This window comes from Leptosomus discolor, chromosome 8, assembly GCF_034619465.1.
Source record: "Leptosomus discolor isolate bLepDis1 chromosome 8, bLepDis1.hap2, whole genome shotgun sequence".
In the NCBI taxonomy this organism is placed as follows: Eukaryota; Metazoa; Chordata; class Aves; order Leptosomiformes; family Leptosomidae; genus Leptosomus; species Leptosomus discolor.
In genome coordinates, this window is record NC_141398.1 from 36,547,696 (window position 1) to 36,564,723 (window position 17,028).

The window sequence follows — 17,028 nt, forward strand, 5'->3', positions numbered from 1 at the left end:
TGCAACATCAGTAGACATGAGCAATAATGGTACTGGTGACAACTGACATTTCTAGCCTTTGCACTGTACTAGACACTGGCATTTTACTGGGAAATAATAGTGCTCTTTGTCACAGCACAGCACAAGAATGAAGACAATGTTATTTTGCTTGCAACTGTGCTTCTCTTTGCACTGGCAAAAACCTATTGAATTCCATCTCTCACAACCCATGGAGTATATTATCACTGAATGTATCAGTGATAGCATATTTTTGCTACATTAACATTAATGACTGAACCTATGTATCAAACACAACGATTTTTGAGAATCAAGAACAGCTTCAGAGAGCTTAATGGAGATGCACTGTAGCATCTAAACAGCAGACACTGGAACTAGCTAAAATCCAAATTGGGCCCCAAGGAAGTACAGCATCCAAAGGGGAAAACAGTTATCTTCATTACTGCAAAGACAGCTTGATCCTAGAGAACTGATCAAAACTTGAAGTTTCTTGTTTCCCCTCCACAAAGCATTTTTTGTCTTCATTTGGAGCAACTCGCTGAACTGCATTCATCCACTCCGTAACTCAACCACAGAATGCACCGGAACAAAAAGGCTGTCCTCAGGACATGGGAAGAGATCCCTTCTCTTACCATCATGTAACTGGCATGCAAGTGTTGTGATCTTCTGTGTAATTATCATCAGTGGGCTGTAACAAAGACAGAAACAACAGTTACGTGTCTCGTAATACAAATTATTCCAAACTTTCTTACTGAATGTCTTTATCCCTTTAAAAGGCGTAACTGTATTAGCAACAAAACATCCAATTAAAACTGAAGGAGGAACTCAGGCATAAGACAATTGCCTGGGTTCAAAACAACCCCACAGTAACTTGCACTGGAATTTTTAATTGCTAAGTGCGCACAAAGCCTTATTTTATGCCTCCCCATCCTGTAGCAGCGCAAATTGTAAATCAGAAGAAAGTGCACCCGTAGGAAATACCAGCTTCTGCAGTCCACTGGGCTTCCTTTCAGGCAAAGGACAAATTCAAGCCCATACGACGCAACACTAGAATACAGCAATGTTGCTGTAACATAACTCTTCTTACTCTTCCTTTCCTATTGTCTGTGAGTCTCAATGCCCTAAAACTATGTTGACTCTGCAGATACACATGCTTATTTCCCCACATGAATAGCCCTATCAACTAGGACTGCGTGCAAATACCAGAATAGCTGTCAGCACAGCAGTTTCCCACTTGCTTCTTGGCCATGCAAGTGCCTTGTGGACAGCCTGTCCAAGATGTACCATCCAACAGGGAGCGCTTAGGTGTGTGGGATCTGGAGCCTCCCAAAACCATGGAGCTAGCTGTACCTGAGCCACGCTTAGAGGCTACAACCACCCAGCAGCTTGCAAGCCAACCAACCAAGCAGCATAGGAATAGCCACTATGTTCAACAGGGGCTGCTTATACTTCCAGCATCCAGCTTTACAAAGCTGCTTAACACTGTAGGCAAATGTGAGCTGCTGCAGCTAAGGAATAGAAAAAAAGGCAAAACTCAGCTTCGTGGCATCAGGAGCTGGTCCCCAGGAGGGTAAAGGACACAGTCAGGAGCATTCAGAGGTATGTAAGAAGAAAGATGGAGGGAAAACCATGGGGAGAACCAGCCAGTCGTCCATAGGCTGGGGGACTAGTTGTGGTCCATATACAGCTTCAAAGGGCTGTGGAGCCCTAAACACAAAACCCAGTGCTGAACACCTGTAATCTGGAAGGACCCATGGCAGGCAAAGCAAGGGATGAGCATCTGCCAACACTGCCTCTCCCTGTCTCTCTGCTGCTGGGGACACCAGCACCGGCTGCCCAGATCTCACACTGCCTACGTGACCTTCACAGCCACGATAGCCAGGAGGCTGTAATGAGTGATGAGGATACCTCATCATTTTCAAAGCATTAATTGTGGTGATGTAAAATGACATGTAAATGATGATATGTAAAACCACTTCAACAGAAGAGATTTGTCTTTGCTGATGATTAATACAATGGATTGTTTCTTGATTTGGTGGTAAATTATCAACACAAACTGTACAGAGGTTTCTGCCTGAACACATACGATGTCTTCAACATGGAAATTAACACCTGAGTTTGTGTACATGACATTTACAGAGTTTGACCAGTATATAAAACTTCTTGAAGAGGTGTAGATGATTACTCCAAATATTAAGGCTATTCATTTTAAATACTGTAGTATATTTTCTGGCATGTAAAGCTGAAGGCTTTTTTTCAGCTGAGCACTCTATTTTCCTCACCAATTTCTCAAGGTAAGAAAAAAAAAAAAGCACAAAAGTTTCATTCAATGATATTTCTATCTAAAATAACAGACAAATATTCACGTTTTGCAGAGATTTAAAAGAGATTTTGAATCATCCTCAACTAAATTGACCTTCTGGTTACAATTAAATGTAAACCCAATGGCTAAGATAAACTGTTTGCAATCTGATTATCCCACTATGATAAATCAAATTGATTTTCAAGGTAATTCATATGCTGAGCATGGTAAAGACAAGAATACTGCAAAGAGATATTCTTTCATCCTAAGTGGTCTTTTTTAAAAATATTAAATATGGCTGATCTTTTTCAAGAGTCCACATGTAATTCTGCATGGGTAGTGTAATTTGCATTTTCTCACCAAAACTAGAGAATGTGCAATATCAGCCAATTTCTTAATCAGAAACTATTTTTATTGTTTCAGCAGTCTCTACGTGAAATGTCAGTAAAAAAGCCTACACATCAAATCCAGAACAAGCTTAAATATACACAAATCTGGAATACAACCATAACACAAGGCTCTGTACAGCAGCTCTCCTTGGGTCACCTTGACCATTGATACCAGCTAAGGAATGGACAAATTCAACAACCATTTTTCACCTTCCAGACAACTCCAATATTGTGAAACAGTCATTCTAATTTTTATTCCAATTCATCTTTCAAGGAAAGTTATTTATAAGCTGTTTTACCATTATCTTCAACATCCTATTTCTCAAAGTAGATTCTTCCATTCAGACAAAATTTAGCTTTGCTTTCAAAGATACATAAATCCAAATCCTTTAAGCATACAAAAAAGCAGATTTTTTTTTTTTAATCCTTAAGAGAGACTGAGGCTGTCAGTTAACCAGCAGTTTTACTGCAATAAACACAGATTTTTATTTTGCCAGTGCTTGACCTTTTAGCTTTACGGGCAAACACTAACACTTACTTCAAATTGGTTCAATTTGTTGCATGTGTTTCTTACAGCTAGCACTTTATGCCAATATTGAAGTAGGTAACTTTAAACCTCAGGCTCAGAGCCAAAACTGTGTGCCTTTAAGTGCCTAAATTTAGATACTTGCCTCAGAAAACTGGACCTCTGCTGTATGCCAGAAAGAACCAAAATGCAAACAATCCTGATGTGCTGATTAACCGGGGGAAGCAGAAGTGCAGCCTGCACTAAAGCCATGCAATGTATAAACACAGAGAAGAGAGAGGTTCTCTTCATCTATATAAGGAATTCATTGCCTCATTGACGGCGCATGGTAACTTGGCATAAGTCAGCCTCTATTACGCTTTCATCAGAAAAGACAGACGGTCTGCCTCCCTCAAATCCCAGCTCCAGGAGAGACAAGCACAAAAGTGATGCTGCTGACAGGGTGGGAGGGAGGGAGACCCACAAAGTGCACTGGAGCCACCTCCAGTTCTCTCTCCTGCCATCAGCATATTACATATATACATTATCTCTTCTACAACCTACTCAGGAAGGTGGAAACCTGCTGTACAGTGGCAATGGGATGACACCCTCTAAATCTTTCATGAGATCAGTATCAGATATCATTAAGCACTTCCCACAACGGGTAAGCAAGGTTTCAGGTGAACAGGGAGCATCTCCCTCCTCCCTCACATCTTACCATTCCCCCACTGGCTTGGTCTCACTGGGGGACCAAGTCTCCGCTGCAGGAAAGGCCAGAGCAAAACAAAACAATGGCAGTACTGGAGGTCTCCCTTCTTCTGGCATCCCTTTGGGGTGTGGAGCCCTCCCGCCTTCTGCACATCTACACCCTTCCCACTTCTCCCTGGGGACTGACCAATCTCTCATCGTAAACACATACACACACACAGAACAAGTCGAAGACCGCTTTTTTTTCTTCAGAATGAAAAGTAGTCCTTCCCCCCATATTTGCAGAGCAATGCATGAGGATGCAAGTCTTCAAATACTATCAAAAATTGGATACAAAAAATACATTTAATTTAGGGGGAAAAAAGAGTGTCATCATTTCCTAAATATACATGTAAGTTTTGATTATTAAAATTTGGCAATATCAGATTATTGAATTGTCATTTCTATCCAGCCTTTCAGGCAAGCTCTAACTTCAAATAGCAATAAAACACAGAGTAAGTAAACACAAAAAATACAGCATCGATATCACATATAGTCAACTGTTTCTGACAGGATAATACCTTAAACCTTAGACTCTACTGGGAAGTCAGTAGTGCTACAAACAGGAAGGGGAGCTAACAAAACTATAAAACTTCCAATGACCTCTCTTTCTCCCAAATTGAGAGATGCACAGGTTATTCAAGTGGGGCAAATTATTAGGTTGAATTTAAAAAGAAAATCTACCTTCTATACTTGCATTTACAGATGAAGCATGAAGACCTACCCCCAGGAAGGAAGCATTTGAAATAAAACACATTTAAGAAGCCTCAGCAACTTGAACTCCATCACATTTGAACACCTTCCAGCCGCTTTGCAGCCACCTGCAGAGTGGTGATTTCACATCCTCTCCTCTTCACCTGTCCTACTAAGCACTACAGTTACAAATTAGCACAGAAACACAGAATTTGATTTACACGTGGTATGACACCACCCCCACCCCTCATTTTATATGTTGGATAAGAGTTTAATCTCACGTTGTAACTGCATTGTACCTCCTACACAGAAACCATAGTGGCCAACTTCTAATTAAAAAAAAAAAAAAAAAAAACCCCGAAACAAAACCAACCAAACCCAAACCCATCCAGAAATTGTCCCAGGGAGTCAATATGAAATAGGAAATTTCAACAAATTAAAAAAAAACCCCAAAACCGTCTTTACCTTATGTTAGATGCCTTGAAAAATAACACAAGACAAAGACACAACAGTTTACAGAGAATGCTCAATAGAGGGTTTTACCTCCCTAAGCAAACCTTCCAAATGAAAATACACCAGTTAACGTAATTTTAAAACACGGCTTTCCCCAATGCAATACATTTGCCCAGAAGCACAGGCCAGCAGAACTAAAGATATCAGCATTGGTTGTAGCCTGCTGTGGGGATCCTCCCCGTATCACAGGCTGCTTCTGCACTGAGCAAGCTTCGACGCTCATGAGAGAAAAGACATTTACCAAGCAGAGTCTGCCTGACCCGAGGTAATCCCATGGAGGAGTCTGGCACATGCTCACCAGAAATAGTTTCCACTGACCTGATTTCACTAAGAGAGGAGGTGGAGTCAAAAGGCTCATTGCAGACAAGACTCCGAAACAGCAAACATTTATTTCAGGTTTATCTCTTTAGCCCTGAAGCCATGACAAGAAGTTCACACGGTCACACTGCTGCGACATTAACTGTGCTGCCAAGGGGATCACCAAGGCAGAGGTGCCACAATGGCTTCACTGGCAGCAGGCTCTCACTTCTGCTTTCGACAGCAAAATGAAGAAGTGCTGAAGCACACAGGAAAAATACTTCACTGAACACACTCACGCCTCCAAAGTACCATCCAATTTGTTTCGCATGGGTTTTTTTAGTGAAACAGTATTTCTTACGCCTTCACGATAGAAGCATTTCACTTAAAAGAGTATTTACTTCTGGAGTAGCGTCCTGGGATGCTCTAGATGTGTGAAGCTCTCTAGTAGTGACCACCTGCTTGAATTTTGGCTAATTCCCACACCAGGGCTCTTGCAGGACTTCTGTGTGACCAACAGTAAGTGATCTCATTGCAGTTCCAAGTGGACAAATGCCCTGCGGAGCAGTCAAGCAGTGAGTGGGTATGGAACACTGACCGCCTCCCCCATACTGGCCCTGCTCCTGCACTGTGGGGCTGCCTTGGAGGATGTCTGCCAACCAAAGTTACCGGAGGCTGCTGGAACATACACTGCAACAACGTATTGCACTCTACCCATTGAAAAGACAAGAAAATAAAAATAACCAACTGAACTCGCAGGACCAGTTCGTATTTCTGCATTGTTTTAACACGGTAACAGGGCACATCTATGTTTGTTTCCATCAGCAAATGTATTTCCTTTGTAAAACCCGGCTGTTGTACCTTTGTTCCTTTCTTTTGTGGTTGATACTAAGACATTGAGGGTGGAAAACAACAGCAACAAAGCACTAATCATCCCACAAAAATTCACTGCCTGAAGTGACACTTGTTACTAAAGTATCTGCTTATAAGGTTTTTCGAGAGGGCTCGTCCAATGACCACCCCTTCCTAAGCAGTTTGCTGGGAATGCTGCTGCTGTTCTGTTATTCGGGAGAGAGCGAACACAAAGGTGCCCACTATCTTCTGAAGAGTGATGTCCACCAAAACACTCATGTAAGAGTGACATCTGTAGGGAGGAAAACTGGTCGAGTCTCCCTGGTAATTCAGCTGTAGTCTCTCTAAGACAAACAGAAGATTGAAAGCAATGCCAGCATGTGTGGCGATTTTCACAAAATGAGTTTTTCTGTAAGGAATGGCAGCAAGAAACATATGCATGATCATTCCCCGACATCCACCAAATGAGCTGCAAAATTAGGAAATTTTGTTCAGACACTGCAAGAATTCAAAGAGGAAACCAAAAAGCTCTATGGTCCTAATCAAGCAAAGGATTAAAACAGACACAACTTCATATGGATGAGGAGCTCCTCTGAATTCTGTCCAGATGATCATATGCATACGGCATTTGTTCATGCAGCTTGCTAGATTAAAACCATATCTATTACTAGTTTCCAAAAATCCCAATCAAGATCCCTCGATTTATTTTAAACTAATTTCTCCATAAAGTCATAATATTACTATACTCAGTCTGAGCCTGTGACAAAAATAAAAAAAAACCAAAACTGTATGTTAGCATCACTATTTTTACAAAGTTGTATAGCAACCAGGCAACTTACCAGCACAATCCTCTTAGCATAAAGAAGAAGAAATAAGAGAGAGAAAAAGAGAGAGAAAGAGTTAGGATTTAGTTTTCCTATGTACAATGTATAAATGCCATGGCAAACAAAGCAAAATAAAATACGCATGTTTCTCTCAAAGACTGATTTGAATTAAGGGGGTAGCACAGCAGGTTATTTTATAATCAGCGTTCAAAAATGAATAGTTTTCTTTGAGAAAGCAGTCAAAAGAAAATTCCTAAATTATGTCATCATATTTTTATTAAATAATGTAAAAGAAAGAACTTTGATAAAATGTATAGACATTTTTTAAAAGTAATTAAAATTAAAACGTGGCAAACAGGAACTGTTTTTCATTAAAATCTGGCATAGTTTTAAAAAAAAAATAAAAATTGAGTTTTCACTTCAGTACTATGCAATACATGAAAAACTCTTGAATCAAGAAAATGCTGCAAGCAGCTTGAGCACAGTTTTGATTGTGGGAGTCAGTGACCAGACTTACCCCTCACATGAGTTAGAAGAATTAACTAGCCACCAGTAAGGAACAAGTTTTCTTCTTTACCTTGAGGCACAATTTCAGCTTACATTTTTCAGCTTACTTAGGACAAGACTCAAAAGTTACCACCTTCTCTCCCATCTCTACCTACATTTCACAAGCTATGTTCTCAAAATGGGGGGACTCCAAACAAACAGCACCACAACTATTACTAAAGAACCCAAAAAAATATATTTGCAAGCACACATCAAAAGGGTTAGGCATGCAAGCTGTTAAGTGCCCAAAGCAAGTTAAGACAGCAAATGAGGTATGGCAGCTGTCAGCGCTGACACTGGGAAACACTCATTCAACATCTGGCTCATCGCTTTAGGGAACTGACACAGGAAAACTGATGGCACTTGAACTGGTTAGGTGCTTATGTGATGTGATTTAAAACTTCCTCCTTGCAATCAGATATCACCAGAGACTTAGGGGATGCTGACACCTCAAACACAAGTCAGCAGGCAGATAACAGGCTTTTTGCTTCTTCTTAAAGACTGCCTTAAATCCAGTGCCTTCTCAATATATATCTCCAGACACATTTCATTTGCCCAAAAGGGTGGGAGGCTGCAGGGAGATGGGCATCGCTCCATGGATCCTGTCTTGGTTGTTTCTGAAGTCCTGAGGAAGAACTTTAAGGCCACCCTTCTAGCCAGGAGCCTATTTGAATGCTTCCCTATTACCATATGCAATAGGTGTGAAACCATCAAACATGGGAAAACAAACAACAGAAGGTTCAGTTGCTGCTCCTATATGATAAAACCACAGTCAAGGAGTATATTTTGTCTCTCTGGGTCATCACATCTGTTTAGGTATGTACATAAAGCCTCAGTAGGCACATATTATTTACAGCTGAGGAAAACAGGTTTTGAGACAGATTTATGAGGCTGACCTGGGTTTCAGCACTTTGGATAGCAAGTTTTTATTAATATCACCGACAATATTTATTTTTATTCTTAGTTTTTAAAATACGCCATGAAGTTGCAGTTCATATCCATACTACATTTTCCAGTTGTTTACACCTTGGCAGTTTTATGTCTGAGTGAAGTTTAGGAATTGGTTTATACCCTGAAGCATCAGGACAAAATCGAATAACAGACTAAGTTCAGGAATTACTCTTTCAGCACCATTATTATCCTCAAGCTCATCATTACATAAGAGTAGCTCGTTTTTCATCAGGAAAGCAGAAAATGCTACTTAGTCTAATACATAAACAACCACCATTCTTCTTCTTCCACCCACAGTCTCACCTGGATCTTTATTAAACACCTTCAGAGACAGCTAACACACCTCTGTACACACTATTTAGAAAAGCATGCTCTCTCACATTGCCCTCTTTGTCTTATGCACACACAGAGCTACAGCATTCCAAACCCATTTATAGGCTTCTTGGTATGTCATGTTCTTTCAGGACATGCTTTTGTGTACTAAAAGAACCATAGAAATAAATATCTCTAAATATGTGAGTTACCATTTCTGCCCCCTCCTCTAATAAAAAACCCTCAAAAGTCTCAGAGGAACTTTCCCCCCACCCTCTGAAATTTAATTAAATTCTTAAACCCACCACCTCACACAGAGACACATGCACACAGGCAGCAAAACCCTTTGGTTTCCTACTCTGCCTGTAAGACAGCACAAGGCTTGGAAGAGGCATCTACAACATAGTATGCCAGTTTACAGACATTTTCATAGTATGTTAGTAATTACACTGCATTTAGACATTCATTTAAACAAGTGGAATACAGATTAGCACATTGGTTTTAAACCATGCAAAAGCATACTTTCCTCTCATAAACAAAATATATAGGGTTAGCTGTCTGTATTTTTGCAAAGCATCCTCTACCACTTCAGCGAAATCAAAGAAAGACTACAATACGTATGAAAAACACTGTTCCACAGAAATGCATGGCATATGAAAAGTTTTGCTATTTAAACAGCAGCCACAACTTGCCCCCGTGAGAGAACTCGTAAGACCACTACTGAGAGGAAAGCTGATCTCATGTCTCTCTGCCCGGGGTACCCACCCACCCCCTCCCAGCTCCCCCAGTCACTCACCCCCTGCCCAAGTCCTCCCTTCCCACCTGCTGGAGTGCCTGGGATGGGAAACACCTTCCCAGTTGGAGCATCAAGATAAATCAGAACAGGGGAAAGGATGACCTGGAGCTGATGGCTGTGCCTAGGAAGGTGGGAGAAGAGCAGCCCACCCCACCTCCAAGGGCAAAACACCAGGGACCAGAGCACCAGCAGTGCAGCTCGCAGGGCTGTAAGCACGCCTCCAGCTGCAGGGAGTGACTGTGCAGGCTTATCTAGGCTGCTCTAGGTGGAAGTCTAGCTAACCAAACTCTACCTTCCTAACTAGAGAGTGCGTAGCAAGAAAACAGCAGAAACAATGAATCAGTGCAGAAATTACATGGTGTTTATTCCTTCCTTAAAAAAAAAAAAAAAAAAAAGTCTTAGAAAAAGCTTAAGGGAAACAAAATTGCAGGTGCTCCACCAATAACATAAAAATTATTCTTAGAAAGTACTGAATTCGACTAATACTGATTGACATAGGACCCAGCTTGCAGACTCACTCACCCGGAAAAATCTGTAGTGAGAATACCATAATGAAATATGTATATTCGGCTTATGTGGCACAACGTGAGGTATCCCATAGCTACGACAAAGGAGTACCTAAAAACATAACATACAGAACACATAGTTACCAATACAAGTACCAACAAGAACTAGAATCACTCAAATTGGGTTTGGGCTTGTTTAGGAGTGGGGTTTGATTTTTGCAAATTAGGTTGTTCACAAGTCTGAAGCCACGTTACAAGGCCTGGCAGAAATTTTCAAACAGGACTGATGGTTTTGTGTACCCAGCGCAAACATTACAGAGATGTGTCCTCACACTGGGGGTGGGGAAAAAGAAAAGAAGAAATAGGACCACTTCAAGTCAGGCATTTCAATTTCAGAGTTTCTGCCCTCATATTATTTTGAAATTTCTGTCTGACTCAAGTATTTGAAACCAGCTGATATTGTATGTGCATCACTGAGGTTATCCACGGCCTTTTTAATCTGTAAATGTTCTTTATTTATATGTACAACTCTTCCTCAAATGTACCAGAAACTTAAATATTTGAAGTTTAAGATAGACTCTCTCTTCTGATTTTGTACAAAGGCAGAGAATGACACATAGCCTAATCTTTTCAGCTCTACATGCTGAAATATGCCATCCTCCAGAAGAATCATAGAATCATTTAGGTTGGAAAGGACCTTTAAGATCATTGAGTCCAATCAAAGAAGCATTCCTTAAGTAGACAGTGACAAACTCACTCTCTTACATTAGGCAGGACAGCAGCATGACTCTATCCTAAGAGCTGAACGGTCTGGGGACTGGAAGTGTTGCAGTGTCTAGGTGGGGCAGAGGCAGCCTTTCATCCAACTAACTTCTCCCTGTATTTACCTGAGCAAGAAAGAGGATACAGGGGAGGTAAGAAGTAGATGGATATTTGGAAACAGACTGACACATGAAGCAAATTAGACAAATGCAATGGAGAGCTGCAACACCCGAATGAAAAGCTTGCATCACATGGACAGGCAAGGACCAGGTCTGCTGGTGTCCCCTGCATCAGAAGTCAGCCACATGGGAGAGAAGATGAAAAGACCTACAGATTATAGAATGAGACAGCACATCCTGCGCACCCAGCAGGATCCCCCCAGACCCATGGGAGGGTTGATCATGGTGGGTGACTAAAGGTGAAATCAGACAAGAGGAACAGTCAGCAGATGACTGTAAATGAGCCAGGCCTTTCTCAAATCACGGCTAGCTTTAAAAGAAATGAATTTTTCCTCCCTGAGGACTAATAAACTGCAGTGTGAATGACAGTGATGGATTGCAAGGCAACCTGCAGGTCATGTGGCCCACAGCAAACAGCTGGATGAAAAGCAGGCTGAAGGGACATGACAGCTTCTTCAGGGGATTCAGAGCAGAATTTATCTTATCTGGGCCAGGCACCCAGTCCAGCCTCAGTGAGGTCCTGGGGCTCCCTCTCATCAACAGAGAACAGCAAGCACCCCTCCAAAGGCAAGTCACCCAGCTCAGACATGTTAATGGTGACAGACTGGATGAAGCATCTAAAATAAACCTCGGTGCTTAAGTGTAAAGCACCTAGATTGAAAGCAGGGTGAGCACGGAGAGATCTACTGAATTGCTGCTGCAGCTGGGAGCATTTCTGATGCTGGATTAATTTGTCCATTTATAGGCCTTGAAGGCTGGCAGCCTCACCAGAGAGCAAACTAGCAGAAAATAACCAGGGAAAGGAGCATGCAGGTTAAACTATGTAGTTTCTTTATTTCATTTGTTCACTTCCACTTTCATTTTTTGGGGAAAAAAGCCAAGTCTTGGAGCACCACTATGAAGGATCCAGTGCTCTTACAGGCCCCCTGTATGAACAGGTTCAGCCCTTAAACTGGCATTTTTCAAGCTTGTTCTCAAGCAGCTTGAATACACTGTTATTTTGCCTAAATTAATAAAGTGGATGCACTTTGAGTCACACTGCTATGGCTAGTGGAATACAGTAGAAAAGCCCTAACCCAATCCTTCCAGCCCTCTTAAGGTTTTTCAGCATGCTGGATTACTATTTCGCATTAACTAAAATCAACATATGACTGTCTCACAGCAGTGAGCGACATGATACGAACCAGCTTAATTTGTGTTGCTGTTTACAGTTAATTTTCCCATTGTGACTAATCGGCTAAACAGTAAGAGTGAGGGGGTTTCCTGCTGAAACCGTGCCCATTTCCCTGCCACCACCCCAACCTGCCTAGGAAGATGTCCAGTAAGTTTTGGATGATGCCCTCTATACACTTGGTTCCTCTGATCTACAATCAGTAACCCTTGCATTTCCCCCAAGTGACAGGCAGGGACAATGACCAGGAGACAAGTAATACCCATTTTTAGCACCTTTTCATTCTGATGTCTGGATGGCATCTTTTTCATAAGCATTATCCAATTACTTTTTAAAAAAATTATTAATTACCTCTGGACTTCTGGGCTTTGCGCTCTGTGAGGGGGTGGGAAAAACCTTGATTAGTACCTATCTCACTGGTGCAAAATGGTAGTGACTGCTATAGACAGGCCTGGTTTTATGGCTCACATTTCTAAACAACCCTAGAGAAATTGCAAGTGATGGTTCCCATTTGGATATTAGAGATGGGTTGCCTCAGGAACTGATAAAGAAGAAGGGGGGATGATTATGTGAGCATCAGATGCTCAGATAGCCCTGACCCTGAAGACAAGTGAATAAAAGGTTCCCCTTCCCCAGCCCAGATGGATGTGGATGTGAGCATTCAGCAGCAGCTACAGAAACAGCCACACAGCGTAGAGACAGAAATCACCCATAACACACCCAAACCAAACCACAGTATTAACCAGATGCTGTTAGGGAGACCAACACAAAAGTACAGAAGTGGGAATAACTGCCAGCTCGTCCTTCTAGCCTGCTATAAAGTAGCAGTTTTACAAATAAAAGTTCCTATTTGTGCAGATTGATGGGAAGCAAATGACTCCACCTACACAATTTGAAAAACTCCCACATGCTGAACTCTAACAGAGAATATGGTACCCACACGAGAAGGCTCGGTGACTGAGCAGAGAGGTTCTTCCACACAAACTTCCTCTTAGTGAAAGAAGCAGATATAACTACAACGTAGTATTCATTTTTGTCTTTTGGCCAGGAAGGCACTTGTTTGATAAAGCACTTCAGAAGTCCTAGGTGTCTTCCTTCCTCTGAGACATTTTTATAGGGAAAAGAAAGATCTCATGGTGAAGAACTTCTCATGATAATGCCATAAGCTTCTGCTTCAAAGCAATGAGATTTCTGGTACTTTCTACTTTTTCAAGCTCAAAGCCCAGTACCAAAGGCAAGACTTTTAATTTCGTAGATCACTAAGTTAAGCTCCCACAGTGACCTTATTTGAACTACCTAACTCAAGAGTAAGTGGAAAATACCTAAAGGCCAAAAAGCAAGAAGGAAAACACATTAATACGGATTATTAAAAGCAATCCTCAAGGACACAAGACCAAGGAGAGTATGACTTCACTATGTTGAAGAAACTAGAGGCACAGGCATGAAGTATTAAGCCTGCAAAAAACAACTTTTGAGGCCAGCAGTTTTGTAGGGAAATGCAATATATCAATGCAAAAACCACAAATTGAGATTACAGCTGCTTCTGTAACTGAGTGAACAAAGCTCCTGCAGTAACAGGGAAAGAAAAGTGGGAAAGATGAGAAGGTGGCCCTAAAAACCCCTCATGCTTCTCCATGAAAGGAGAGAAGTTGTCAGAGGGGTAGCTCCAGACTTGAGGCCATACCAGCTCACCTGTGGATGTTGGGAATACTCGCCATATTCATAATGCCATAGTTCATCACCACCAGGACAAAAAGATGAATGGAATACCTTGAAGACAACAAAGTAAGTATTTAGATAATTTCTAGATGACCTGGAAGGGCTGGCAGTTCAGAGCGAGGGAATATTTTTCCATGCAAATAACATAAATGCAATGTCATATCAGGGTATCAGTAAACACGGATTATCACACTGACATCTGAATATCCAACATAAATTAACAGTTGTTGACAAGATATTGTCAATGTGTTTCACTGAGAGAAAGAGCAGCCTGGGTCAAAGTGTACATTCAAACTGGATGTGTCTTTTCCAAAAGAGGTATGTTCACAGCAGACTGGTGTGGTTTAGCTTCCAGAAAAAACATCACTGATTAAATACTTCACTTACAAATACTTTCACGGTTCAAGTTACTTTGAGGGTTTGGGACGGTTATGCTGGTTAGGAATTTTATTTTTTTTTAGGATAACATAGAAAGTGCCTTAAGACTAAAAAGATGTAATCTAGAAAACCTGATATGAAATTTTGAAATATTTTTACCCAAGCCTTCCTTGTCTACATGGCGACTAAATACTCACCAGCCAAAGCAGAAGACAGCAAAGTATATTCCAAAGAGGGTGGCAAATGCATGGCGAACAGCGGAGCTGGCATGACTGGGACCCAAGTAAATACGAAACCAAAACGCAGCCAAAAGTGCAAACAGTTGACAGGCTACAAAATTGATCTGTAAAAGACAAACAAAACAAAAAATGGTTGTGATTCTTGGAGGAGGGAGGGAAGGGGTCTCTCCATTCTTAGAACAATAAAGAGTGGAGCCAGGAAAAGGAAGGAAGAAAGTGAGAGCAATGAATCTTGTTTCTTAGCATTCTCACTTGTGAGCCCATGCGGTACCTTTCCTTGGCCAACAACAGAAGGAACTAAACAAGCACGTAGTCACCCCAAATCTCAGACAAGAGGAAGAGCAGGCTCCAGCTACCCAATGTCTGGGTGGGCTCTGGGCAGTTCTCCCTCTCTCAGGGCAGGGCTCTTCTCTGGCATGCCAGCCCAACCCAGAGGCAGGGGACATCAGCTCCCTCTCTGTCCTCTTGGTGGGAGGCAGAGGCCAGGACGGAGACTGGGACTCTGAAGCATTGCTCCAGTGCCTGACTTTCTCCACAAATCCCAAAACAAGGGCAAAATCAACAATCCTGATATGATGCTGTTTCACAAGCAGTAACTGGACAGCTGCCTTAGCTGAAATGTTCCACTCCACAGCATCCTCCAAGCAGGCCTTTCAACTTACCATTTTTTCACAGTTCAAGAGTGCAAAGAAAGCAACTTTGCTCTACCATCACGCAGACAGCTAAAGGAAAAAGCTTCTCAATTGTTCTTTGGCTACTGCATGTCTCTATAGAGCGCGGGAAGCAGTCTGGCCCCATTGTAAGGAGGTGGCGATGGCAGTGGGAGCACAAGACAAGTATATGCAGAAGGCAAGCAGTCCATGACTAGAGCCTACTCCTATCAGTCAGAAGGACAAGCAAAAGCTTCAGCTTTCTCAGAGCAAAACCAACACCAAGCTGCCTTCTTCAAGTCACCTTCTCTTTGACAGCCTCAGCAAAAATCCTACAAGTCAGAGGAACAGAGCTCAGGAGCTGTCTCTAACAGAGCAATACAGCATTAGGACAGGACATCCATAAATCCAGCCTGGACCCTAGACAGCTGGAGTTAAATTAATTTATTCAGCTCAGTCCTTTTTTTTTTTTTTAAAAAAAAAAAAAAAAAAAATTCACCCTGAGCTCTCCAGCAGCAAGTCATCCTAGACTGAGCAAAACTAAATAGGCTGCAATCACTTGGATTAGAGGATTATCCAAAGCTATCAGTCCAGGACAGGATGATATATCTCACTCGGAAATGCTCTGATATGCTGGCTGTTCAGCAGTGGTGGGATTCAGCCAGGCTTCTTGTCAAAAATATTTACAATGTGTTTAACAAGACACTACAGACCCAAACTGGTTTTATTCTGATGGACTATATCCAACATGGTGCTGTTCAAGCAAATGCTTTTACTAAAGGTTTGTTGGCTACACTGCTCCAGTTCCTTTATTTCAGTGATGCAGGCAGCCATGCAATAGAATAATGCAATAATTTAAATACTTAATATGCTGAATTTTAGTTCTTTGGAGCAGAAGCAATACCGATTTATTTCTTGTTCATGTAAGCAACCAGCATTTATAGCATAACGTATCATAGAACTATACCCAAAAGCAAGTAATTAGCAAAGTCTTATTATGACAACACTTCATGCTTTATTTAAATAAGAATTCTTACTTTACGTGAAAGGTTTGAAAAGTAAGAGAACAAAATTGCACTGCTCTCACAAAACCCAGATGCTGCAGTACAAATTCCAAACTCCTATCTGGTCTCTTACCATGCGGTTATATCCAAAACACTCACTCCTCCCTCCCCTCCTTCCACAGCCAGAAGTACCACAGAAGTGGCTGGAGAGGACATCCCCAACAGGACTGCTCTGACTGCACCATTTCTAAGCAAGTCCCCCAAGACTGATGGATGCAAATTCATCAATGACAGTTCAGTGAACCTTAATCCCATCTCAGCCTGCTCCCACTTAGGGTCACACCAGTACATCCAGCGCAGCTCAACTTTGTGGCATGCAGATCCCCTCCAATTCCATATAAAGAAGGAAAGTGTAGAACTCCAAGAAACCTGATGTGGCCAACTGTTTAAAAGACAATACCCCCTTGTGTGCAGCATCACTCACAAGCTTTACACCAGTAAAAACCATCAAGATAAGCAAGTGTTTGCTTTTTACTTTCATTCAGTTCTTGCACATTCCGTTGGAGATGTAAAGATGCCGGGACTTCAGAGGCTCATACACAGAGCAAAATGAAAGTGCAAGATCCCATGGCAAACACACTTCTTGTAGCAAGTGACCACAGCAGCAGCAGCAAGCAAGCAGCAGAGACTTCATTA

At 41.7% G+C, this 17,028-nt stretch overlaps 1 protein-coding gene across 1 annotated transcript in view; it reads right to left on the minus strand.

The window, feature by feature from the left end:
- The window catches only part of MBOAT1 (membrane bound glycerophospholipid O-acyltransferase 1), a 60,851-nt gene that overhangs the window by 19,130 nt on the left and 24,693 nt on the right, over positions 1-17,028 (minus strand). Inside the window, exons 2-5 of the mRNA XM_086469107.1 lie at positions 14,637-14,782; positions 14,035-14,112; positions 10,247-10,342; positions 630-685 (exon numbers count right to left, since the gene is read on the minus strand). Coding sequence (XP_086325233.1) covers positions 630-685; positions 10,247-10,342; positions 14,035-14,112; positions 14,637-14,782 — 376 coding nt within the window. The remainder of the gene's footprint in view (positions 1-629; positions 686-10,246; positions 10,343-14,034; positions 14,113-14,636; positions 14,783-17,028) is intronic.